Raw genomic sequence first — 27,898 nt, forward strand, 5'->3', positions numbered from 1 at the left:
ATATTAAGAAGGATTACTACTTAACATAATTGCTTCTGTTAAAATTACTGGCAATATTGCTAAATATTTTTTCAATGAGTGATCACAACAAAATTCATAAAGGCTTCATCAACCATACTAGACCAGGTCAAAAAGGATAAGCAGGGGGTAGGAATGAGAGTAGAATGAATCAGACATTATGACTCCTATGTGCATATATGATTGCATGACCCATGTAACTCTACGTCATGTACTATCAGATGAATGAGAAATTATACTCATTTATTTATAATGTGTCAAAATGCATTCTGTTATCATGTATAACTAATTAGAACAAAAAATATGTATTTATTCTAATCATATATATATGAGATAAGCATACTATATTTCATAATTCCAAGACCCTTGGCCAAACACAGAATTTAGAAGAAAAATATGGAATATAACAGAATTCAAACTATTGCTATGTTCATGCAGTCTGTTTAACTCTTATGTCACAGAAATCTTTATGAAAACAGCTGTACAGGGTAGGGACACAGAGTGTAGACAGTGATGATGCATTTCCTGAGTTCTGACCTGGCTCTGTGACTTATAGGTATATGATATCAGGCAAGTTATTTGTTTGTAAACTTAGTTTCTCCCAACTGTAAAACAGCAATAATCATAATGGTAATGGGTAATGGAGTTAAATGAGATAATGAATGTGTTTTGCACTAAGAAAGGACTCAGGACTTGTTACCCATGCTGATTCAATCCAGTAAATTTGTTTCACACCTGAGAAAATTGCAATTAGGAGATTTTCACCATCCCACTCTGAAGTTGTGACAGAGCCACAGGTGGAATTCCAGTGTGGCACGCCTATCACTTCTCCACACCTTCTGCCTTATCCTTTGGATTTTAAAAGTATTAATTTCTACAATTCTATTGAGCCTTTTAGTTATTGACCCAAACATTAATTATGAACACCTACAAAGCAGGAAAATACATCCCACATTTTAATAATCAAAAAATTATGAAATAAGCTGAATCGTAATAAATATCTATCCCGAGAGACCATTAGTGATCATTAGTCAATGATTTTTCTTTAAATCTTAAAAAATCCAGAAGGCTTCAAAATGTGCTCGCTTCACTTCTGAAATCCTGTGTGTTTCATTTCCGTTTGTCTCCCTCTGGTGGACTTTTTGAAAAAATACTCGCTTTCACTATCAGAATTACTGTATAGTTTATTTGCTCAAGAGTTTACTTGTTGTCAGCCTGGTTCATATAGCAGAGCTTCTAGAAAACTGTCTTGCTTGAATGGGAGTCTATGCAGGGACCCCAGTTTAGAAGGATAGAAGCAGGCTGAGAGCACCTGTTCCCTGATACCTACCTGAGCACCAGGCAGCACATGCAAAGACACACATGGTATATTCAGAGAAACTTAAGTGCTTTGAAATGGCTGAGAATAAAGTGCAAGATATCAGGGTGGGGGCTGTGGCAGAAGGCACAAAGGAGGTCCAGGTCACGGGCCTATCAAATTCTATTTGTTTATTTTGTGGGTAAAGGTAATTGTATTTATTAGAATTGGGCTGCAGGGGCTGGGATTGTGGCTCAGCAATAGAGCGCTTGCCTAGCTTGGGCAGGACCGGGGTTTGATCCTCAGCACCACATAAAAATAAAGGTATTGTGTTGTGATCCATCTACACCTAAAAAATAAATGTTTTTTTAAAAAAAGAATTGGGCTGCAAAAAAATAAAAACATAAAAAAGAAAAACAACCATGTTGGACTGCAGAAAACAAATAATAGGTAACTTTTAAAACAGACATTTATTTCAGTCTTATGTAAAAGAAGTCAGGGAACTGGATGTAGTGCACTCCTGTAATCCCAGCAACTTGGGAGGCTGAGACAGAAGGAGCTGAAGATCGAGAGAAAGTAAGCCTTGGTCTTCAGGAAACTTGAATGAAGGCATAAGTAACCTGTCCTTGTCCCTATCATATCCTTGGTCCAATCATGTACCTGGAGGTCAGCATTCTGCAAGAGCAAGCTGTGGACAGACGTCCCAGCAGGATTTATGAAAAATGTCCTAGACTCTCTTGCTCATTTGTACCTTTTTCTCCTTTATCTCCATTCTTAAATTTACTGATATCCCACTAATTTGAGCCTTATTAGCCCTTTATTCCTTCTTGTTTTTTTTAATTTTATATGAATACATATATTTAAGTTGTAGATGGACCTTTATTTATTTATTTATATGTGGTGCTGAGAATCAAACCCAGTGCCTTACACATGCCAGGCAAGTGCTCTACTCCAGCCCACCCTTTTTGGTTTTAATGACAGTTGTTACTTAGTAGTTTCTTTAGGTTCACAGTCTTGTGTTCTCTGGGTGGCTTTCTGCTTGTCCAGGCTAACAGCCCTCCTGAAGCCTCTCCCCCATGAATCTAAAGGGCTTCACACCCCTCTAGACCTGGTGCACACCTCTCTAAGGGGAGCCAGGACATGAAAGGCGAAAATGAGATAGAGCAGGAGCTAGACAGCAAGAAGATCTGGGTGGGTGGGGCATCTAATTTTTTTTTTTTTAGATGAGAGACATGTTGAAGATGGAGGGAAGACAGGAAAAATTTGATGAAGAGAGGTCAATGGGGAGATGGAGAAGATTAATCCAGGACAAGGAGCAGGAGTAGCCCTAAGGAGTGTTTTTCTAAAGTCAGAATGAAAGAAGGGATTACATGAAAGTAAGTCTGCAGCTGAAAGAAATAAGAAAAAAAATGAAAGGTAGCAGAACATGACAGTCACAAGTATGGCAATATGTAAATCAATGGATGTGTAATTGATGTGATTCTGCAATCTGTATATGGGCTAAAAATGGGAGTTCATAACCCACTTGAAGCAAAGTGTGAAAGATGATATATCAAGAACTATGTAATGTTTTGAACAACCAACAATAAAAAAAAATAAAATAAAATAAAAAAAAATGTATCAGTCGAATAATCTCAGGTGACTCAAGATGCAATTAGTTCTGATTTCATTCATATTTATGGTGTCCTTATATTCCATGCAATGTGCATGGAATAAATAATATGTATTACCTATTTTCATATACTTTACTATTTTAATCTAAATTATTTGAGTATTAACTGTATATCGTCACACATGTAACTACTTTAATTTATATACAGTAGTATGTAATGTTTTAAAAGTTGTTTCATATATCTTACCTAATTTTTCATATATCTTATCTAATTAATTTTTCTATCAATCATTGATTTATTATCTCCTATTACAGGTAAAGAAGCCAGGTAAATGCCTTTGCAGAAATCCCTGTTGCCCCAAACTGCCTGCTGCCAGCCACTGTCAACCTCACATTCAACATCAATTCCACCCAGATGTGCAACATCCTGTGCTGATGGCGAGCCCTTGGGCTGTGTCTCTTTCCAGCTCTTTGCAGACAAAATTCTGAAAACAGCAGGAAACTTTTCACACTGGAGAGAAAGCGGGGAGTTAAGAGGGTTCCTGCTTTCGCAGAATTATTCTTGAATTCATGTGCCAGGGAGAATTCACATGCCACAATGGCACTGGCAGCAAATCCATCTATGGGAATAAATTTGACAATGAGAACTTCATCCTGCGGCATACAAGTGCTAGCTTCTTGTCCACGGCAAATACTGTACTCAACACAAAGTATTCCTAGTGTTTCATCTGCACTGCCAAGACTGAGTGATTGGATGGCAAGCATGTGGCCTTGGGGAGGGAGAAAGAGAGAAAGAACACCGTGGAATTCACAGAGCCCTTTGGGTCAAGGAACGGTAAGACCAGCAAGAAGATCTCCATTGCCGAAGGTGAACAACTCTAGTATTGAGTGCACCCCGCCACCCCATCCTATCACTTTGTGCTCTTGCTCCAGTTCTTTATGTTCCAAATTCTCCTTATTCCCCTCTGAGTCTAGCTAGAATGTAGAGTTAGGCTTGTGATTATGAAATAACAGGTCTTTGAGTCTAATCTCCTAAAGGAACTATTATTTTAATGAATCAAACTTGAAGACAGACTTGAAAATATAGGACCTTTTGAACAGCTGCTGTGTTGGCAGTAACACAGCACTCCAGCTGCCTAAATGGTAGAGAAAGGCTCTGACATTGCGTGCTGGCTTCATGTGTTGGAGAAGGCCTTGGCATCCCCCACCTTGCCCCCTCCAATTCAGGGGGGATCTGGTCACCGATTCAGAGGAACCAAGGCTTGAAAAGAATTGAGAAATGCCAGATTGTTTACTTTCTACAAACTTTGTATTAGCCAAATCTTCCTCTCCTAGACTCGTTTTTCTTTTCCTTCAAAAAAAAAAAAAAAAAAAAAAGCACACAGTCTTTATTTCTTTAAAATTTAATCAAATTGGAGCAAAACAGAGATTAGTACTGCTCCCTCTTAGAGACAATATTTCATTGTCCTCTCCTAGTTTTTAATAGAGCACAGTGAGCCCTTTACAAAAGGACTCACTATTTCATCATGTTGGTTATTTCTAGGGATTAAATAATAATCCTCATCCTTCATAAAATGTGTCACTATCATTATAACAGACAGCCCCAAAATGTAGAATCCTAGTTCCTCAGCACTAGCCTTGAATAGGGCCTTTCAACGCTTTGAAGAATTACATTAGGCTATGTAATTTAGAAACTAAAGTTATTGAGCATTAATCCTAAATCAAATTTGATGCTGAGCACTGCATACATAATTTAATTCTTATTATGACTCTTCAGGATAGGTAACATTATCATCTGCAATTTCCAGTTGAGGAACCTGAGTCACTTAGAGGTTTAAGTGACTTTTCTCTGCTAGTCAGCTTTGGACAGGATTTGCAGAGAAAAGTGCCATCTTAGTTTAATAACCAGATGAAAATCCCTCTTGTGTAACCTGGAGATAAGTAACAGGTGGCTCTTGGTTTTGTGGGCTCTTAATCCTGTAGTTGAAATTAAATCAGGGGTTTCTAACAGAGAAAAAATAAGAAGAGGGGAGTTTGGCTATGTTCTGTGAAGTCTTGTGAAGATTCCCTTCCAGTCACAGGGAGACAAGGGTGAGACAGACAAGGCCCCACTTTACCTTGAGCTCATAGTCTCATGGACAGATTATGACTTAGTCTATAGCCCAGCATTGTCTGATTTTATTTAATTTATAATAACTGTATAACTTAAATGGACACAATAATTGCAACACTATTAATTTTCCCTTATTTTTAAACATTCAAAGTGGATTGGACCTAGTATGGATAGAGAATATTCCTGTGACTTTTCTGGTTTACTAAAATATTTTCTTAGAATAAACTTCTGTTATGCAGTTACTAGGTCAAAAGGTATGAATACCTTTGTGATTCTTCCAATACATTATACTACTTTTTAGAATGGTTTGTTATTCACTCAGCAAATATTTATTGAGCATCTAAAATATATATCAGGCCTATACTAAACAGTAGGAATGCATTCTGATTCTGTCCTCAAGAAGCATTCCAATTTATATTAGTAGATATGTTGATTTTTTTTTTTATTTTGGTGCAAAATCATTATCACCAAAATGAAAAAGAATTATTTTATTCCTTTTTAAAAACTTGCTTTTAATATTTGAGTGTTTGCATTATATTTTTAAATGTATTATTTTTGTATGCATGTGTAATATTTTGTGTAAAATTTTATCATCTATTTATTTTCTATAAAACTAAAAACATCTTTACACCTCTGTCACTTTTTTTTTTCTTTTGGTAATGCTGGGGACTGAACCCAGGGCCTTGTGCATGCGAGGCAAGCACTCTACCAATTGAGTTATATCCCCAGCCCACCTCTGTAACATTTACTATATTTTTGGTTATTTTACATTTTACTTCTATTATTTTAAACTATATAAATTTAAAATTCTCATGAGAATTTAAAATTCTCATGTTCAGTTGTCATATCCTCTTGATTATCAACTGAATGAACATTTTCCCAATAGATTTGACAAATATATTCTATTTTCTGACAGTTTCCCTATAACTAAATTTTGGAGAGATTTTTTAGAGTGAGTTTTAGAATGACAACTTTATCATCCGACTTTTCTAGATAGTTGAAGCTGCTTCTGTTTTCCCTTCTATTCTGTTGAGTACATTTCCATCGTGTGCCCATTAAAAAAATACTGTTGCTTTAGAATATATGTTTGGCTAGAGTCTTTCCCATTAAGTTGGTTATTTTTCGGAATATATTATTATTGTAACATTTTGAAACTGAATTAAATCGTATGACATCAACTTTGGACTGTAGTCAGGCCACTTGCAAGTTGTCTGATCTTTACCAAGTTTTTAAACTCTCTCAGTTACTCATCTGTAAAGTGAGGATAATATTAATCCTTATTTCAGAAGATATTCAGGATTAAATAAATCATGTAAGACATCGAGTACATTTTATACCTCAAAGCCCTGCATAGGAAATACTAGAAAAGCATTAATTATTAAGATAAAACTAGGGGTATACAGTCATTTACAATGTGAAGTCTCTTTGACGTAAACAGGACAGACTACGCTTCGATTTATATTAAAGACCGACACGAGTGTCACTGTCACGTTTTTCCTTTAAAACCCATTTTAGCTGGGTGCCCGTAGCAGCCTAGATCCCTGCCCAGCTTCTGCTGGGATTTACAGCGGCTCCAGCTGGGGTCCGGGTAGGCGTGACACCGTTGCCTGGGAGATGAGGGCCGGGTGGGTCCTTTTAGACTCAGAGGCCCGAAACCAGGCGCCGGCGCTTCCGGGGGGCGGGAGGAAGTGAAGGCGCGGCGCACGACGCGACGTCCATCAGCCAATCAGACGGCGCGGCGCCCATTCAAATTGCGGCCGCCGCGGGAGCCGGCGCTGTTGGAAGTGAGTTGTTTGGGGACTACTTGGACCGGGTCCCCGAGATTGCGGGCATTGCAGAGGGGCGACGTAAGTGTTGGGGAAGACGAACAGGTGCTTCCCCTCCTGACTGCCTCTGCGACGCGGGCCGGTGTGCTTAGGCCGGGTGGGCTGTTCTGCCATCAGAACTCTGGATTGGCGGAAAGAGGGGTCCCGGAAGGAAGGGCTCGTCGCAGTGCCTCTGCAGCGACCGGGAACTGGACTTAGGGCTGCTCCGCCTGGCCCTCACCGGTGGAGGGTCCCCGAGTCGGTCGGCTCTGAGAAGTACATTGCCTCAGCTACTAGGCGAGAAACAACCCAAGAATCACCGGGATGTTTTGGTTCGGATTGTGACTTATTTTCTTAAAATGTTCTTTCTAGTCCTCTTTAAAATGTGGCGAAACTCCTCAAACAAAAATAGTATTGATTGTGTAAATAGCAAATGGTTTTTAGTTGCGGTGGGGTTTCCAGAATCTATTCTTGCCTTCTAATTTATTTCATAATAGTAAGAGTCTATATTTTGAAAAGTTTGAAAACTTGACGGAAGATGCTTATAACCTGGCGATGATGATGATGATAATGATTTTTTTTTGGTAGCGATGACCTGTTGTTTTTTATGTAAAACATAAAAATACTCACTTAAAAGCGAACTTCTATTAATTTATTCCTTAATAGGAATCATTTGCGAATGGTTTCAGCCACGATCATTTTACAAGTTAGAATCAGACATGCAAATTTAAAGACTTGTTTTTATATCCATCTAAGGAGTTTGATGCAGAGTTGACTAGAAGCCAGGTTGCTTAGCTGTAACTACTTTTTTTCTTTATTTTAATGCACGATAGATAGTGTTGGCAAATATTTACGTGCACACCTGTGTAGTTTGTTGTCTGATAAAGGGCCGGTGACCTGCATCTCATCTTGCATAGTTGTTTTTCAACATAAGCAATTATGTTTTAGTACTTATGTCTGTGGTACTTATTTGGCAATTATCTGCCTTGTGATATCAGTGCAATTTTCTCTTAGGCATTACGTATTTAGCATATATCCAATAGGTATATATAAAGATGCTTTGCTCCAAACTGATTTATGTGCTAGGATTTCCTTTAGTACTTTGTCCCACTTAAAAAAAAAAAAAATGCTGTGGGTACTTAAAAAAAAAATCTATTCTGATGTGTGTCTCAAGACATTTGACCCATTTGACTTGATGTAAGGGCTATCTGTGTATTCCTTCTATTTTGAGAAGGCGAGAATGGGGGTCTTGTCTTTGAAGTTTACAGTATCTGCCAGAGACCCTGGCATATAATGGAACACTCAGTAAAAATTTGTCAGTAATGACTGAAAGCTCTTTGAGGACAATTTATCAGAAGTGACTTGAAAGCAATAGGTCAGCTGGAAGCTGTGATTTATTCTAATGTTTACCTCTGGGAATTTACTTTGAAAATTGCAGAATCCCTCTATTTTAAAGCTTGTTTGTAGTTTATGCAACCTAAATCTTTTTTTTTTTTTTTTTTTTTTAGCAGATTTTTTTTTTTGAAAACGATACATAGAAAATGGCTGGAAGTCAAATGAGCATATAAAGAAGAGCTTAGCTTCTTAATAATTTTCTTTTTAAAATAATTTGCTTCCAAAATGTCAGTACACACTGCTCATAATAGAAATAATAGTGAAATCCTTGGAGTTCCTTCTTCCTCCAAGAGATCATCACCGAATGCACTCATCGATAGTAGCCAACTTAAGCTGCATTTGAAATTAGATATGTCAGAATGTGAAAATGATGATCCATTGTTGAGATCTGCAGGTCAAATCAGAGACATAAATAGAACTTATGTTATTTCTGCCTGTAAAAAAACAGGAGATATGCCTCTTACCCCTAATCCTGTGGGTAGATTGACACTTCAGAGAAGAGCCACAAGGAACAAAGAGTCATCTTTACTTGGCTGTGAGTTGGGAGACACAACTGAAAAAACCGAAAATCTTACGTTACAGCGACGTGCTAAAGCAGATTCTGTGGAAAAAGGGAAAACAACACAGAGTGTGGGAGATGAAACAGAAAAAAGATATGCTTCTCTGGAAATTAGGACAAATGTGAAGATTATAAATAGTGACAAAAACTGTTTTGTTGCATCCTCTGCTCATTTAGCTGAAGACCCAAAAGACACTGAAGCTATGGTTGATGGGAAACATAAAGAAACATTTTCTGTTCCTGGTGTGGCAAATGAAAATGTTACACTTAATCACTCAAGGAATAGAGCACCCAGTGGCTCCCAGGGTTCAACTGAAGTTGTTAGATCAGGATACTTGGCAGTGAAAACTGTTCAGAATAAGTCTGATATCAAAGTGTCGGGAACAGGGAACTTATATCATAGAAATATGGGGAAGGATGCGGCAAAAGATTCAAATAAATTTGGAAGCCTCGAAAAAAGAACCCCTGTGAAATGTATAACAGAACACAAATTGACACCAAAGCACAGCACACCTCAGTTTAAAAGCCCAGCTACATCAATACTGAAAAATAGGGTTCAGAGCCTGCAAGTTAAGCCAAGTCCCAAAATATCTCTTTTTGGAAATAAAAGGGAAAGGTCACAAGAAAATACACTCCCTCCTGAAGAAGAAACTATAGTTCCGAACACCACTATAGAAATAGACACTTTGAAAGTGGAGAATAGTCAAGTGACAGTCGCAGTACGTGTGAGGCCTTTTAGCAAAAGGTATGTTATGCATTCTAAATCTAAGACCAAGCCAGCACCATGTAAAGTGTCTTTAATTCCTCTCTGCTTTTAGAAAGTCTTGCATTTTCAAAATTATTGGAAGAATTTTTTTTGGGGGGGAGGGAATCAGGAATTGAATTTAGGGGTACTCAAACACTGAGCCACATCTCTGGCCCTATTTTGTATTTTATTTAGTGACAGGGTCTCACTGAATTGCTTAGCACCTCGCTATTGCTGAGGCTGGCTTTGAACTTGGAATCTTCCAGTCTCTGCATCCCCAGCCACTGGGATTACAGCAGTATGCCACTGTGCCTGGCTTGGTAGAGTTTTTCTTTTCTTTTTTTTTTTTTTTTGTGGTGTTGTGGATTGAACCCAGGGCTTTGTGCATTCGAGGCAAGTATTCTATCAACTGAGCTATATACCCAGCCCCTCTTTTTTTTTTTTTTTTGGTTGTAAATGGACACAGTACCTTTATTTTATTTATTTATTTATTTTTATGTGGTGCTGAGAATCAAACCCAGTGCCTCACATGTGCTGTGCAAGCACTTTACCACTGAGTGACAACCCCAGTCCTTGACAGAGTTATTATTTAAGTTTTAGAGAAAACTTTTAGGTTTAGTTGTAGTATGTTATTTTTTATGATTGACTATAAAAATTGTAATTGTATTTTGTATATGGAAGTTTCTCTAGATATATTGCTCTTAAGAAGTCTGAATGAATGACTTAATTCTGTAATGCAGTATGCTTTCAATTCCATGACTGAAACTTCCACCTTTCCCCTAAAAAGAGCGATAACAGGTCATTCATTTCCCAAAGAGGTCTTTCCAGAATGCTTTTTAGAGTGGTGATCAACAGCAGCATCATCTGTGATTGATATATGTGGTGATAAATACAGTAATTTATTTTGATGGCAAAAAAATTATTCTTCAAAGGTGACTGTGGGTGGATAGTCATAGATTAAAGATAGTGTTAAAAACAATGAATATTGGGCTGGGATTGTGGCTCAGCGGTAGAGTGCTGGCCTAGAATGAGTGGGACCCGGGTTCGATCCTCAGCATAAAGGCATTGTGTTGTGTCCATCTACACCTAAAAAAAAAAAAAATTAAACAAAAGAACAATGAATATGATAAAATGTGAATGTGGAATCTAATTATTTTAAGATCTTTCAAGGAAGTATAGTAAAAACTTCAGGTTCAATAGTTTTTTTTTTTTTTTAGTTTGATATGTATTCCTTTTTAATTAATGCATTATAGTTATACATAATATTGTGGTTCATTTTGACATAATTGCACATGTAGGGGATATAATTTGCTCTACTTCAGTCCCTGGTATTTTCATTTTCTCTAGTCTCCTTCTTTTTCCTCTTCCCTTTCCTCTCTGGTCTTTCTTCTATTTATTTGTAGTTTTTAAAAATTTCTCATAACTTGATGCTGTGTATCTAAGCAAGTTGGAAGTGGATGTGGTGACTGCTGCTTTGAGGAAGCAGCCTCCAGTTTGGACCTAAAATGTCATAGGTAAAGGCAGCTTATTTTATAAAGGACTTTATTGTGCTAACGGCCTTTTCAGTAAAAATGGGTTAGTGATAAAGGGAGAGAATAGGGTGAGTTGTTTTGAGAAAGTGAGGAAACCTAACAGAAAAAGCCTTAAGAGCCATGAAAGGAAGAGAGGCAACAGGAAGAATAGAACTAGTAGATGACCACACTAAAGAGAACTGAATAAGAGTCCAAGTGCCTGATTCTATACTCAGACAAGCCCTAAAAGCAGAGGTGGGGCACTTGTCAAATTGATGAGGCAGATGGTTTCAGAATAAATTTGATTTAAATTAAAGCAGATTCTAAGGGAAATGGGTAGGAGACTATTGAAGGGGCTAACATCTAGGGCCAGACAAGGAATGATACTGTTTTTTGTAGATCTAGAGAAGTGAAAGAATTGCATTTAGGTCTGAGATGGAAGAAGGATAGACATGAAGATTTGTGATTTAACAGAAAAAATCTAGCGGAAGGAGAGACCTTTGGATCAACAGTGACAACAACTAGTTGCCAAGAGACTTATGATTTAAACTTCTTGAAATGTATTTTTTGCCAGCTTTATATATGTTTGTACCTCAAAACCTCTTTATAATAAAGATGTTTCCAGATTTCAACTAAAATATGTAGATAGATTATAGAGTTCAAGAGAAAAAGAGGAAAGATGTTGTAAAAGCCAGTTAAGTTTTCTAGAAAAGAAATCTGAAACCCATTTGAACTGGGTTTCCTAGTTTTTTACATAAAACTAAAGAATTACCTTACCTTGGAGCAATGTTAAATTTAACTAGTTTTTAGTGTTTTGTTATATTTTGTGGGAACAGTACTCACAATAATTACAGTAACTTGTCTTTTTTCTTTTTTAAAAGGGAGAAGATTGAAAAAGCATCCCAAGTGGTCTTCATGAATGGGGAAGAAATATCTGTGGAACATCTGGACATGAAACAAGTTTATACTTTTATTTATGATGTTTCATTCTGGTCTTTTGATGAATGTCATCCTCGTTATGCCAACCAGAAGACAGTCTATGAGACACTGGCGGCACCACTCCTAGAAAGAGCCTTTGAAGGATACAATACCTGTCTCTTTGCTTACGGTCAGACTGGCTCTGGAAAATCATACACGTAAGTTGTATTACACATGTATTTATTTAGAAATGTTTAAATTTTCTTTTGTGAAAAGTAACAATAGAATATAGTTTTTGCTGGGCACTGTGGTGCATGCTTGTAATCCCAACAACTTAGGAAGCTGAGGCAGGAGGATCACAAGTTTAAGGCCAGCCTGGGCAACTTTTGAGACCTTGTCTCAAAAAAAAAAAAAAAAGCCAAAACAAACCCCAAAGGACTGGGGATGTAGCTCAGGAGTAAAAAGCCCTCGGGTTCAATCCCCATTTCTAGAGAAAAATACCAGAATATAGTTTTGAAACCACACAGATCTGGTCTCTGGTCTCATCCATTATTATGTACCAGTTTTTCAAACTTTGGTGAGTTACTCACTTCTGGGCTTTAGTATATGCAGGAGATGATTTACCTTTTAAATATTACTGGCTTTTTTACTACAATTTATATTTCTTGTATAAGCTGAAGCCCAGAGAGGTTATTTTATATTATGAGAATTAATAGTAGGGAATCTTAGTCTCTGTCTAGTGTTGGGCAGATCTTAGGAACTTATATCCATCCTGTATTAACCTGTATGAGCCATTGTCATTGGGCAAAAACATGGCTAGAAATTTTTGGACATTTATTTATGTCTTATACAAGTACCTGGTTTTATTTTTTAAAAATTCCAATGAAATATTTTTAAGTCAATTAAAGATAAGACATAGCATGATAGAATAACCAAGGTTGACAACAATTAATTGTATATTTCAAAATAACTAATAGAAGATTTTGGATGGAGAAATAATAAATGTCTGAAGGGACGAATGTCCCAGTTATCCTGATCTGACCATTACACATTATATACATGTGTTGAAATATACCACTGTACCACATAAATATAAGTAATTACTGTCAGTTAAAAGAAATATTAAAACAAAGGTAGGGTTAGGATTGTGACTCAGTGGTACAGCGCTTGCCTAGCATGTGTGAGGCACTGGGTTTGATTCTCAGTACTGCATATAAACAAATAAAATAATACATGTCCTAGAAAGAAATATTCAGAATTTTAAGAGCAATTAGCATTGAGTTCTTACTGAATTCCAGGCACTGTACTTATACCTTTTGTATTCTCACAAACCTTTGAATTAGATACCCTGTTATTCCTATTTTACAGAAGAGGAATATGAGGTTTTGTGAGGTTAAGTATTTTGTCCAAGGTCACATCTAATAATTAGTAAAATAAAGATTTAGATTAAGGTAAATTTGGCTTTGGACCTCTGATTCTTAAATACTATGAACTTTAATTAGTTTGTTTGCAGCTTCCTTTCCCCAAAAAGAATTTTTTTTTTTTTTTTTTTTTAATGATGACAAATAATTTTCAAGTTTATTTCCTTTTTTTGTTTGTTTGCTTAAATACAAAGCTAAACCACAAACAGGTACAACCAAGACATTTTATCTCACATTTAAAGACTCCTGCCGGATCCTCCTCCAATTTGCTGACCACTGACCAGGCTAGTGGGGGTGGGGGGAAGACTTTCTTAGGTAGCACCGTCATGAGGCCCAGGATTCCCCAAAAAGAATTTTTAAAAATCCCCAAACTAATTAGTGTTATTTTTCCCTTATAATGTATTTTTCAGGATGATGGGATTTAGTGATGAACCAGGAATAATTCCAAGATTTTGTGAAGACCTTTTTGCTCAAGTAGCCAAAAAACAAACCCAAGAGGTATGTTCAAATTCAAATCAGTGTCACAGCCACTGAGGAAATGCTTAATACACTCTTCCCTGGAACAGAGGTGTAGAAAGGGTGGGATGGGATTCTAAATTCAGAAGCAATTCTTATAGGTAGACATTAATGGAGGTGTTTTCTCTTTTGTCTTCTCTTTCTTTGCTTAATTCCTTTTGTGTATGCATGGTGGCTCACAGTGTGATACTTATATCTCTTACATTTGTCTCTGTAGTCAAGCAGGTGCACACACTTAAATAAGGACAGCAGGCAGACTCTTGGACAATGTGAAGCTGAGAGTAGTGAAGCTGGAGTTGGAACCCACATCCAACTTTATAAGCCGTGCTTTTTCAGCTCTACTGTAGCTGAGCAGTTCCATGCTGGCTTCTCCTTTCACTTACTCATTCTTATGTTCAGCAAGTGTTTACTGAGAAGCTCCTGTTGCTAGGCGATCTCTTAGACCAGTTTTTCTCAAATGTGCTTGATCATGGGAATCATAAGGAATGTGGCAGGGTCAGCGGTATGTGTGCATGTCTGTGCATGCATGTGATGCACACATGATCCTAAAAATCTTTTCTGAAGATTCTAGTTAGTCTAGAGTATAGCCTGGGAATTTGTAATTTGTAATTTATACTTTTATAAGGGAAATTGAGAAAGTATTGTGCTATATTTGGGGATATTGAGTTAGAAGACCTAGCCCCTGTAGTCAAGGGACTATAATAGGAAAACTGGGTCAGTAAACATCCAGGTACAATCAATTGAATGCTGGTGAATTTGAGTAAACACTATGATGACATTGTCTTACTCCTTTCTCTGTTGCTATAACAAAATACAAAAGATGGTAACTTATAAAGAAAAAAAAAATTTCTTACAGTACTGGAAACTGGGGAGTTCAATATCAAGCTTCAGATGTGGACCTACCTGTTGCCTCATAACATGGCACAGGGTATCACCGGATGAGAGACAGGAGTGTGCTAATTCAGGTCTCTTCTTATAGAGCCATTAATTCTATTTTGCAAAGACCTACCCTAAGTCCTCAAGACCTCATCTAACCCTAATTATCTTCCAAAGGCCTCACTACCACCTCTAAATAACATAAACATTACAATGTATGGGTTTTGGGGGAACACATTCAAACCAGAGCAAGCAGGAATAGGAATTTGAGAACATGTAAGGTTGGGGGAGACAAGGTTTTTTTTTTTGTTGTTGTTGTTGTTTTTTAGAAGGTAGGGCAACTTAGTTTGTTTTTGAAGGACATGGCAGTTTAGCAATTATAAGGTTGAGAAAAAAGAGGGGAAGGACATTTCAATCAGAGGGAGTAGCTGTGCAGAGATTTGAAAGAAATCTATAAATTGTTTACTTTGTTTTAAGCATGGAATTTGAGGTGGAGGGTGATGAGAGGAAACTAGGGAGGCAGGCAGAACTTGGCTCAAGAAGTATTTAACAAACCAAGCTTCTGGAAATCTAGAAGGCTATGGAAGTTTTTTAAGCAGGGAAATAATATAAGCATATTTACTCTTTTTAAAGAAAGATAGCTCTGGCCGAAATGGGAGAATGGATTGAAGGGAAGTAGGATTGGATGGAGAAAGACCAACTGTGGGACTTGATCTGGATAAGACAAAACAAGGAGCTGAACTAGGTAGTGACAGTAGGGGATGACAAGGGAGCAAACACTGAGATCTTAGTAAATAGGACTGATACATACGACTTGGTGCCTGTTGGGTGAGGGGGGTGAGGATGAGAGGAACCAGAGTGATTATAAGGGCATTTACTGAGAACACGAGAGGAAAAACAATTAAATATTTGATGAGTTCTTTCTTCCTGTTGGATACATTGCACCTTCGTTACCTTCTTTTTCCTCTACCCCCAGAAATTAAATGGAGAATAAAAGAGGACTTGGGATAAATTGAAACACAATTGTCTGGAGGCTTTAAGATGAAATGTGATTCGAGGCCAAATTTAGATGGAATAGAAGAGTGAGGAAGCCATGGGCTTGTGGAGCAGAGGGTCTTCTGTTGATTGTTCAGATTTTGGAGGGAGAACAATCAGGGAGAGATAAATGAAGTGAAGGCAGCTGTCTTTGGAATGATTTTGCAGAACTGGGAGGTTTAAATTTTACATGGAATGACTGTATCACTGATTTGCAAAATGTTAGAGTCCATAAACAAGTCAGGATGGCGCCTGGCATAGATTCCTTATTGGTTGACTGCTGTATCTAGTTTATGTTAATTAAGATAAGCTGTGTGGAATGTATAAATACCTCTGTTGTCCTACAATAAACGGCTCCCACTCCTGCTGTATCAATGTACACAAGTTGTTCGTCATCCCCCGGTTATTTTGCCCAGCCAGCCGGACTGCGGCAGCAAAACATGCAAAGAATTTAAAAATAACTGATTGCTGTGTTTCTGTTTCTATTAGATCAGCTATCACCTTGAAATGAGCTTCTTTGAAGTATACAATGAAAAAATTCATGACCTTCTGGTTTGTAAAGGTGAAAATGGGCAGAGGAAGCAACCAGTAAGATTAAAACAATTATTGTTATTTTAAAATTTCTGTGTTTTACAAATGCATACAATTATGTGAATTATTTGGATAATATGGCTTAAAGTTTTACTAAAATGATTTTCTATGATAGTAAATGCCTGGGACTACAGTGTAACTATGTTGTTATTTAGAAAATAAGCTGAATATTATCACTGGTAGAAATTAAATTAGTTAAGATTTAGCCACTTTTTATGTTAATCAAGTTGTGTAAAAGTTAAAAGGTATTCTATTTAGAAAATAAGCTGAATATTATCACTGGTAGAAATTAAATTAGTTAAGATTTAGCCACTTTTTATGTCAATCAAGTTGTGTAAAAGTTAAAAGGTATTCTAACATTTAGTTGGTGTGAGTAAAACACAAAATTTCTAATAGTCTGTAAATCCCAAAGCAGTATAATTAGAAAAAAAAATTTTTTTGTAGTCATAGATGGATGGCATGCCTTTATTTTATTTATTTTTATGTGGTGTTAAGGATCCAACCAGTGCCTTACACGTGCTAGGCAAGCACTCTGCCACTGAGCTACGTATAGTCCCAACTCCCAAGTTTTTAAAAATTATATTTTTATAGTGGAATATGTATTTCATTGGGTTATTTAGCAAATTTATATTTTATAGATAATCTGTGAAATAATTATTTAAACTATTTGAATCATTGCTATTAGAATTTTTAAAAATCTTTTTGTAGCTGTAGATAGACAGCATACTTTCATTTTATTTTTATGTGATGCTAAGGATTGAACCCAGTGCCTCACACATGCCAGGCAAGCGCTTTACCACTGACCTATAGCCCTGCCCTGTTATTAGAATTTCAAAAATTTTTAATTTTGCAGAGAAGCTTGCAGCACAATAAATGAATTTTTTTTTTTTTTTTTTTTTGAGTACTAGGATTGAACCAAGGGGTGCTCTATCACTGAGCTGTATCCCTAGTCCTTTTAAATTTTTTTTTTTTTTTTTTTAGGCAGGGTCTCCTCAATTGCCTATGCTGGCCTCAAACGTGAAGTCCGCCTTCCACATCCTTCTGCCTCAGCCTCCAGATTAGCTGGAATTATATGCATGTGCCACTGTTCCTGACTAGAAATAAAAATCTTGTTAGTTTCCTTGCTCAGGTTATGTAGTTTACTATTGGCAACATTAAGAAACTTAAACAAAAATGCTGTTTTCTTCTATAACTTCCTTGCATTTTAAATTTTTTGGTCACAAAGTTTAAAATGTAAATATGAAAATGAAGAAAAATTTAAATGTCTGAAATTTAGTGTTTGTTTTAAAGGAAAGCATAAATAATTGTTATTATAGGATTTAAGAATAAAAAACTAATAAGACGTTTGATGTACAGGATATTGTTGCATATTGTATAACTGTAATTAGTTTTGGTATTAAAGCAGTTTTAGTGCCTGACAGATTTGTTTTTTGAGAATCTTTGTAGTTAGTTCTGGATAAAGAAAATCTCTGCCTTGAACTCAAAGTATTAAAAAAAAAGTTTTATAATCATATTTTATGTGAAATATTTGTCATACTCTTAAAGATGCCAATATTTGCTTCTACTAGCTGAGAGTAAGGGAGCATCCTGTTTCCGGACCATATGTTGAAGCACTGTCGATGTAAGTGTTGGGCTCCAAAAGAGCTGGGAGGAGGAACAGATAGAGTGAATGTTGCTCTCCTGGATCCTTACTGTTGTTTTCATTAGCCTCCCCATCTCTGAACCTTGGATAATGGTTTAGCCTTTTACCCTTAATGTGGTCCAACTAAATTTTCCCTCTTTCCATATAGAGTGTTAGTTTTTTAATTTTTATATTTGTTTGTATCTTTCACAGCACCTATAAAGTGCCTGGCATAGAGTATTGATTAAATTGAGTGTGAAATAAATAGATTTCTCTCCCTTTACCCTCTTCTTTCCTTATTAAGATAAAGTTAAGATAAAATCTTCCTCTCAGTCTCCTTTTTTTTTTTGGGTATTAAGGTTTGAACCCTGGGTGCTTAAAAACTGAGCTACATCCCCAGTCCTTTTTTTGTATTTTATTTAGAGACAGGGTCTCACTAAGTTGCTTAGGGCCTTGATAAGTTGCTGAGGCTGACTTTGAACTTGCAATCCTCCTATTTCTGCTTCCTAGGTGGCTGGGATTTCTGGCATGTGCCATTATGCCTAGCTCAACCTGCTTTTTATACTATTACTTTAAACTGAAAAGGGAAGAAGGTGCTGATTTGTGTTTTATATATGCCAAGGGTCATTTACTTATCTTTCAACATTCCAAATGCTTTTCTTAAAATAAAGGAAAAGTGATTCAGTGTAAGTTCAGCTCTATATAATAAGTTTGAGATTCTTTTTGGATCTATACATTTCCATACAGACATATCCCTATGCATATACATATGTGTTAAAATATATAGTTTTGTGTCATGACTTAGACTTGAATATTATAAGATACTAAGGTACTTTGTTTAGAAAAATCATACTTTTTAGTAAAATTAAAAGATTATTTTATTTTTTGCCCTTTAATAATAGGGAAAATGAAAGATTCTGGGAGCAGTATAATGTTGTGAATTAGACTATTGTGATCTTCAGAGAGTAATTCTGTAATTGAAAGACTATTTTTATGTGAACAATCAGTAAAATTTCTTTTGTTTTCTACTTCTTAAAAAATAGGAATGTTGTCAGTTCTTACTCTGATATCCAGGTAAGATTGATTATATTTTATGTTCTTTTTTTAGATAGAATAATTATAAATATTTATGAAAATATTGCTTCTTTATTGCTATTTACATAAATACAAGGTTACCCTGATTTTGTTTGCTAAGTATTAATTTAAAAAGTTTATTATTTCCTGATTTGAGTTTCTGTGACAGAAAAAAATAGGCAATGGGAATAAAATGATTAAAAGAGAAATACATTAATTGTATTTTATTAACAAATTATTAACGCATATATGTAATTTCATTTTATAAATTTTAAATGGGTGCTACAAAAGTATATAAGAAACAAATGTGCTTTCTTAACTTTGTTGTTCCTTAATTTTTTTCCCCAATAAATTATAATCTGATCATCTGAACTTCCTTCTTTCTTATTAGAGTTGGCTAGAATTAGGAAATAAACAAAGAGCAACCGCTGCCACTGGCATGAATGATAAAAGCTCCCGTTCTCATTCAGTTTTTACCCTGGTGATGACCCAGACCAAGGTATTTTTTTGTGTGTGTCATTGTTGATTATTTTCATAGGTGAGAGAGTAAATATATTTCTTTTGTTATTTTTACTTTCTCCTGTAAATCAAAAGGTGAAAGTAAAGTCATATAGCTACATAAAGATAAGTAACTTTTAAGAATAAATATAATAACTTTGACTTTTGGTATATATAGTAGGATATTATTTCTCATTGTTTTTAAAATCAATAATTGTTTATTATGTCAATGATATGATCATTATATAATATAATACTATGTTATCAGTAATATATGGTAATTATAGAGTATTTGTAAAAATGTCAGAATAAAAGATTTTTTTAAATGCAGCCATTGATTTCACTACTCAAACCCTTGTAACATTTTTATTTATAATCTTTCAGTTATTTTACAATCACACAAACCAAATTCACAAAATCTCTAATAACTTTATGGCATTAAAATTTTTGCAGAGGCAATTTTTAAAGAAATTTTTAAAAATATTTTTTCAGTTATAGATGGACACGATGCCTTTATTTTATTTATTTATTTTTATGTGGTGCTAAAGATCGAACCCAGTGCTTCATGCGTGCTAGGCAAGTGCTCTACCACTGAGCCATAACTCCAACCTTGACAATTTTAAAAGCTATATGATAATATCCCATTGGTTACTGCAATTCCTTAGGTTTTTCTTTACTGTTAGGCATTTGTTTTGATTTTAAATTGTTTATTATAATACATCTTTTTGTATTAAGTCTTTTTCTTTGTAGTTGTTTGCTTAATATAACTGAATAGTGATGGATTTTAATCCCTTCAAAGTCATTTTTCTTACTTTGGCATAATCCATCTACTGCTCAATATATTCTTTTCTGCAGACTTTTAAATTATTGCAGATTAAAAAATGGATGGTTAAAAAAAAAAGGGATAGCTTTTAACATAAATTAGTGATTTATAATCTTGAATAACTTTCCCTTTAAAAACTTCTACTGATAGCAAGTCATAGAAGAACTTAAATTATTTTAATATCATTTCACCATAGACCGAATTTGTGGAAGGGGAAGAACATGACCACAGAATAACGAGCCGCATAAACTTGATAGATCTGGCCGGCAGTGAGCGCTGCTCTGTAGCCCACACTAGTGGAGATCGACTGAAGGTGAATGATGATCTCATGTTTTGTGGTTTTTTGTTTGTTTTGTTTTGTTTTGTGATGATGTCTTGCTGTGTTGTCCACTCTGGCCTTAAACTCTTGAACTTGTGGTCCTCCTGCCTCAGCCTACTGAGTAGCTAGGACTACCCCCACACACAACTGCCCACCTTGCTCTTCTCATTTTGATGAAATTTATTCCTGAGGGCATTATTTTTAGGAGAGTACAAATTGAATGTGCATAACCAAAAGGTCTCTTTACCTGTACTTTATGGACTACCTTGTGATGGTTTAGAGATACATGCTTTTTGATTGTGATCACTTTACAAAGAAAATTAATAAATTTTAAGTCATTCGAAAGTTGGAGTTTAAATATCAGAAACTATTTACTTAGTATTGAGCTCCAGGGGGAAAATATATTTTGTGAAATAAATTTGTTGCTGAGAAGTTAAAAAAAAAATATTTTTTTTACCTTATATACAGGAAGGTGTCAGCATTAACAAATCCTTGCTAACTTTGGGAAAGGTTATATCTGCACTCTCTGAACAAGCAAATGGAAAGAGGGTTTTTATTCCTTATCGTGAGTCTGTACTTACATGGCAAGTATCTTTATAAAATTTTTAATGTATTTCTTTATATACATATTTTTTTGTATCAGGGATTGAATCCAAGTGCATTTAACCATGAGCCACATCCCAGCTCTTTAAAAAAAAAATTTTTTTTTTAAATTTCGAGACAGGGTCTCACTAATAATTGCTTAGGGCCTTGCTAATTTGCTGAGGCTGGCTTTCAACTTGTGATCCTCCTGCCTCAGCCTTCCAAGCCACTGGGATTACAGACATGCGCCACTGCACCCAGCTGGCAAGTATCTTTTGAAGTACAAAGAATTACATGAAATACAGTGGGTACTGTGGGGAAGAGAATGATAGACTTGATTCATACAACTTTGGGATAGAAAAGAAGTGGTCAGTAACAACTACTCTTATATTTAATTGTTATTAGTGTCTAACAATTATGATATTATCACACATTGCTATTTATTTAAAGTGAAACTGAATAATTTTGTTTGCGTACTATACAATGGCTAGTACATAGATACTTAATAAGTGTTCATTAGTGAATATCCATTGAGGTGGCATCTGTATTCATTTAATATTCACTTTTGATAAACATTAATATAGATAGATGGTCCCCAACTTACAATGGTTAGACTCATGATGTTTATCATGTGAAAGTGACATGTGTTTAGTAGAAGCTGGACTTGGAAATTTAAAGGGATAATCAATAATGTACTCATGATGCTGGGCTGTGTGGCATTAACAGTGGGTTTATCAGGATGTAACCCCAGCTTAAGTCAAGGAGCATTTGTATACAACTATGATCAGGACTGTATCACTATTTAACAGCACTGTATCTTTATAATTGGTTAATTTTAACGTGGTTGCCACTTTGATACCTATAAGAGAAATTCTGATGTTTTTCATGCCTTTGGAAAATCAGAAATAGTGAAATTTATTCTGCCTTAATAAAAGATATATTTGAAGTCTTATGGTCTCTTTTTTTCTATAAATTCTGCATACAATACAGTACTGAGGTTTTCTTTATCCATTCATTGTTCTTAACATTTATTGAGCATCTGCCTCAAATGGTTGTGATACCATCAGAAATACAAAGATGACCAAGACATATGATCCCTTTCCTAAAGTAGCTCACAGTCTAGTATGGGGAAAGGTGCCTTACTAAATATTTGATGGTTAAACATAGTTTAAAATCTCTGCACAGATTATTGATTTATGAAACAACATACAAAATGTCAGAGAAAAAAAGTATTTGAGATCTAAAATTATCTACAAATACCAAAAAGTTTTAAGTGGTATTTGAGTGAAGAGTATAAATCTGTACTATATGCCATGCTAGTTTATTTTGTGCTTTCTAGATTATAACTGATAGTATGCTGTTGTAGAAGCAAAGTCTAATTGCAGTTTTTTTTTCCTTGAAGGCTATTAAAAGAAAGTCTAGGTGGAAATTCAAAAACTGCAATGATTGCTACGATCAGTCCTGCTGCCAGTAACATAGAAGAAACGTTAAGCACACTTAGATATGCTAACCAAGCCCGGATGATAGTCAACATTGCCAAAGTAAATGAAGATATGAATGCTAAGTTAATTAGAGGTGAATAAATTTTTCAAAATTTAAAAATTAGTTTGCCATAGAATAACATTAATTTGTCTCAAAATATGCAATTTAAAGAAAATCAAATATTTTTCCTTATATATTTATAATAGATTCTAGTCATCAGAATCTATGATGAAGAAAGATAGGTAGAAGGACACTGAGAAAGAGGATGAATGATAAGGGGGAACACAGTCAGAAAATGCCATAGGAAATAGAGTGTGGGTAAAGAGTAATAGCAATAATAAAAAAGTAATTTTATAGACTGAGTCATAGCTGTGTGCACAAAATAACAATGCAGCTATTTATTATTTTTCTCTTATAACCTTTTCTTCATTATCATTCCATTTATTAGTTCTGCTTAGTTCGTTCCTCCAAACTCTACTTGAGCTTGAATTTCTAGCATAGGCCTAATCTCATGTACACTAAAGATTGCTCTCTACTTATCTATTGGTAATCATCCACTTATGATAGACTTGAACACCTGCAAGGAATCTTGATTTGTACTTTGCATTGTACCTAATTTTCATTTGATTCATACTTAATTTTAACTTAAGTAGAGCTACCATCATTTTGTATGCCTTTGTCCTCTGGCAGTTTTTATCAGCAAGAAGGTAATATATGTTTCAGAGGTGTTAACCAGAGCAGAATCAGTTTTCTCTTAGTTCATCCTTCTTTTTTATATCCCTTCTGTTTTATAAATGGAACTGTTTTCATTAAAAATAAGTATTCTGGAGTTGGGAATATAGCTCAGTTGGTAGAGTGCTTGCCTCGTATGCACAGGGCCCTGGGTTCAATTCCTAGCACCACGAAAAAAAAGTATTCTGAATTCCAGCTTGAAAAATAATGTGTTTGATGTCAAAATTCTCTTATGAGTAGGGTTTGCTTAGGACAGTCTCAGTTTATATGCTGTTGTAATTGATAGTGCCGTTTATCCCTCTCCAAGGGTGCACTGTTTTAGGTTAAGGATAGGTAGAACTTTTTTTTTGGTACCAAGGATTGAACCCAGGGGTGCTTAACCACTGAACCACATCCCCAGCTCTTTTTATATTTTACTTAGAGACAGGATCTCCCTGAGTTGCTAAGTACCTTGGTAATCTCCTGAACTTTGAACTTATGATCTTCCTGCCTAAGCCTCCCAAGTTGTTGGGATTACAAGTGTATGCCACCATGCCCGGCAAGGATAAGTAGAAATTTATAGATCATATAAGTAAAGTTAAGCTGATTTGTCCAAATATTCTATTTCATTTAGTAATATTTAAAATTTCAAATAAAATAGAAGAGTATGCCTAATGTGGAAATTTTTATATTTTATATATAAAATGCTGTTAATCATACATTTTACAAATCTTTAGAATTGAAAGCAGAAATTGAAAAGCTAAAAGCTGCTCAGAGAAACAGTCGGAACATTGATCCTGAACGATACAGGCTCTGTCGGCAAGAAATAACATCCTTAAGAATGAAACTGCATCAACAGGAGAGAGACATGGCAGAAATGCAAAGGTGAAATAGTAAATGTATTGCTGCAAGATTGTAGGATTCAGAGGAACCTTAAGAGGATATTCAGTGTATCTTTCTCCTCACTTTCTTTTTCTTTTTTTAATGTATCTTTATTTTATGTATTTATTTTTACGTGGTGCTGAGGATTGAATCCAGTGCCTCACACCAGCTGCTCTACCTCTAAGCCCCAGCCCCAGCCCTTTCTCCCCACTTTCCAAACGAATAGAGCAGCCCACTTTGAGACTATCGTTTTAAATATTATTAAATAGTTCCCTAATCTTCATTGATTGTCTTTTCATTCTGAGTCTTACATATCTTGTTGTTTTAATTATTATTTTGTTTGTTTTGAAAAGAGTATGGAAAGAAAAGTTTAAACAAGCTGAAAAAAGAAAACTTGAAGAAACAAAGGAGTTACAGGTAGCATTTCAACTTTCTAAACTAATTTAAAAATGAAAGAAAAATGCCAATAAAGATATAAAGGGCTGGGAATGTGGCTCGGTGGTAGAGCACTTGCCTAGCATGGGTGAGGTACTGGGTTCAATCCCAGAACCACATAAAAACAAATAATAATAAAGGCCACACACACACACACACACACATATAAATTTAATTTTTCAAATATTTATTGTATACTGATTGTGTACAGAGCAATATCATATAGAGAATAAATATAAAGAATTGTTGCTGGGTATGGTGGTGCATACATGTAATCCCAGTGACTGAGAAGATTGAGGCAGGAGGATTGCAAGTTTCAGGCCAGCCTGAGCAACTTAATGAGACCCTGTCTCAAAAAATAAAAAGGACTGGACTATAACTCAGCACTAGAGCACCCTGGTTGTGTTCATTCAGTAACACCCTCCCCCACCCAGAAAAAATGTTAAGATCAAGATTGTGATTTCCATGCTGGGATGTAGCTCAGTGGCAAAGTGTCTGCCCCACATTTGCACAGTTTCAAAGCCCTGGGTTGGACCCCCAGTTCCCACTCCCCCACAAAATTGTATGTTGGTTGGAAAATTAAAACGTAAACAAATTATCTTATTAAATTTATTTTGGTTTCACAAAAAATACAGGGACAGGGAAGGCCAAGGTGAATAAGTACAATTAGCTCTCAGCTTATAATTAAAAGACTGTGGTGTGATTTGGTTACATGGAACCACATGAAAATGCCACTTTTATAGGTTAAAAAAAAAGGTTCATCACTGGCAGCTTCATGTGGTTCATTCTAATGCAATGAAAAGAATGTCAAAATTAGAGAAGCAGGAGAGAAAAGGGAATAATTAACTTTGAGGAGGTAGTTATCAAGGATGACTTCAAAGAGAAAGAGCAAGTAAGCAGAGTTTTGAACAGTGAATAAGAATTTGCTAGACTAACAAAGTAAAATTTCTAAGTAATACCATGATACAAATAGCTTGGATGTCAGAGAATTAAGAAGTTTCATGTAGTTGGAAATTGAAGTTGGTACAAAGTTTAGACTTTAGAAAGATGTAAGATTCAGATCATGATGTGCTGAGGAACTTGTATTTAGGGGGTTGGAAGACACTGATGGGTTTTAAGTGGAAGGGTAGCAACATGGGCAGATGATGTTTTCAATAGATTCTTCTGTTAGAGTAAAAGGTAGATTTGAGGAGGAAGTGACTGATGGTGACAAGCACTGTTACTTGTTTAGGAAGCTGTTGCTGTGGTTAAGAGAAGAAGACAGCTTGGCATAAGGCATTGTCAATAGAAATAGTGGAGGAGTTGGATTCAGGAAATTAAAGGAGGTAAAATTGATAGGATCAGGAGTTATTTTAGATGTGTGTATTGATAGAAATGGAAAAGTCAAGCCAGACCTGGTGGTGCACATGTGTAATCCCAGTGACTCGGGAGGTTGAGGCAGGATGATTGCAAGTTTGAGGCCAATCGGAGCAACTTAGTGAGGCTCTAAGCAACTTAGCAAGACCCCGTCCCAAAATTAAAAGGGCGGGGGATGTAGCTCAGTGGTAAAGTGCCCTTGGGTTCAATCCCCTAGTATTCCCGTGCCGATGCATCCCCGCTAAAAAAAAAAAAAAAGGAAAATCAAGAACAACTAATAATAAAAAAAAAGAATGACTCCCGAGCTGGGTGTACTGGTGCATGCCTATAATCCCAGCAACTTGAGAGGCTAAGACCGTAGGGCAAGTTCAAAGCCAGCCTCAGCAAAAGCAAGGTCTTTAGCAGCTCAGTGGAACTGTCTCTAAATAAACTACAAAATAGGGCTGGGCACGTAGCTCAGTGGTTGAATGCCCCTGAGTTTAATCCTGGTATTCCCCCTGTCCCCAAAAAGACTCCCAGCTTTCAGAAATATGTGCATTGCATTGTGAAATTATGAGGTTATTCTAGTGATAAAGGAAGAAGCCAGATGACCATGAGTTGAAAAATGACAGAAAGGAAATAGAACCACACATAGGAACTCTTTGAAAATGAGAAAATTACAGGGAGAAGGGCTGTAAGGTTGAGTAAAGTTTGATTTTTTTGTTTTTATTTCTTTAAAGGGTGGGAAAGTACTTGAACATTTTCATTGAAATCAGAACTCTTTAGTGGAGTGAAATTCTAAAAGAGATTGGAGAAGATGAGTCAAGAGCAAAGGTAGTGGCAGCAAAGCTATTTCAAATAAGTAGTAGGGGAGTATTTTAAGAATTCAGGAGAATGAGGGAAAATTCCTTGGGAATGACCAGTCCATCCTTATAGAAGTGGTGCAATATGAGGTTGGCTTTGAAGCTTGAGTCAGAATTTGATAAGCAGAAAAAAAGAAGAAAACATTGTAGGAAGGGAAATATGTGAGAGTAAAGGAGGGAAAGTTTAATATGCCCTCAGAAGAGACTGTGTGGATCAGTTTATTGGAACAAGCAGCTCATATGAGGCCATAAAATTAGAAAGAGATGTTATGGGTAGTTTATTAAGGACTTTAAGTTTTATCCAAAGGAATTAAAAGGGCATCAAAAAGTGTGTGTCCAGCCAGGTGCAGTGACGCATTCCTGTAATCCTGGTGGCTCGGGAGGCTGAGGCAGGAGAATCATGAGTTCAAAGCCAGACTCGGCAACAGCAAGGCGCTAAGCAACTCAGTGAGACCCTGTCTCTTAAATAAAATACAAAATAGGGCTGGGGATGTGGCTCAGTGAGCATGTGGCCCTGAGTTCAATCCCTGGTAACCCCCCCCCCAAAAAAAAAAAAAAAAAAGTTTGTGTCCAGGGAACTGACATTTTCTTTTAGGATAATTAATATGGTATAGGATGGAAGATTGCTGAAAACAGAAGAAATTGTTAGGGTGATCCAGTAGTTCAGAACTACTGCTGCAGTGGTTCTGGTGAGAGTTTATAAGGGCTTAAATTATGCCAATGGCCCTTGATAATGCAACAAAAAGAACTGATTCATTCTAAAAACAATCGGGCAGTAAGCATAGACACAGGTGATGCTGGGTTGATATATAAGTGGACTGATATATAAGTGGACTGAGGTTTGTGAAGGACAAAGAAATG

The 27,898-nt window shown here is 35.9% G+C and overlaps 1 protein-coding gene and 1 pseudogene across 1 annotated transcript in view; both read left to right on the forward strand.

Annotated features, from left to right (window-relative positions):
• Positions 1–3,454: 3,454 nt before the first annotated feature.
• Positions 3,455–3,809, forward strand: LOC124105608 (peptidyl-prolyl cis-trans isomerase A-like; annotated as a pseudogene).
• A 4,555-nt stretch (positions 3,810–8,364) lies between these two features.
• The window catches only part of Kif14 (kinesin family member 14), a 61,584-nt gene continuing 42,050 nt past the window's right edge, over positions 8,365–27,898 (forward strand). The window contains exons 1-12 of the mRNA XM_046464594.2: positions 8,365–9,544; positions 11,937–12,191; positions 13,805–13,892; positions 16,311–16,409; positions 17,981–18,033; positions 19,077–19,107; positions 19,499–19,606; positions 20,625–20,741; positions 21,216–21,331; positions 22,732–22,904; positions 24,260–24,407; positions 24,758–24,821. Coding sequence (XP_046320550.1) covers positions 8,466–9,544; positions 11,937–12,191; positions 13,805–13,892; positions 16,311–16,409; positions 17,981–18,033; positions 19,077–19,107; positions 19,499–19,606; positions 20,625–20,741; positions 21,216–21,331; positions 22,732–22,904; positions 24,260–24,407; positions 24,758–24,821 — 2,331 coding nt within the window. The 5' untranslated portion in view covers positions 8,365–8,465. The remainder of the gene's footprint in view (positions 9,545–11,936; positions 12,192–13,804; positions 13,893–16,310; positions 16,410–17,980; positions 18,034–19,076; positions 19,108–19,498; positions 19,607–20,624; positions 20,742–21,215; positions 21,332–22,731; positions 22,905–24,259; positions 24,408–24,757; positions 24,822–27,898) is intronic.

Source organism: Marmota monax, unplaced genomic scaffold, assembly GCF_021218885.2.
Source record: "Marmota monax isolate L192 unplaced genomic scaffold, Marmota_monax_Labrador192_F-V1.1 WCK01_AAM20220418_F8-fsc00099, whole genome shotgun sequence".
In the NCBI taxonomy this organism is placed as follows: Eukaryota; Metazoa; Chordata; class Mammalia; order Rodentia; family Sciuridae; genus Marmota; species Marmota monax.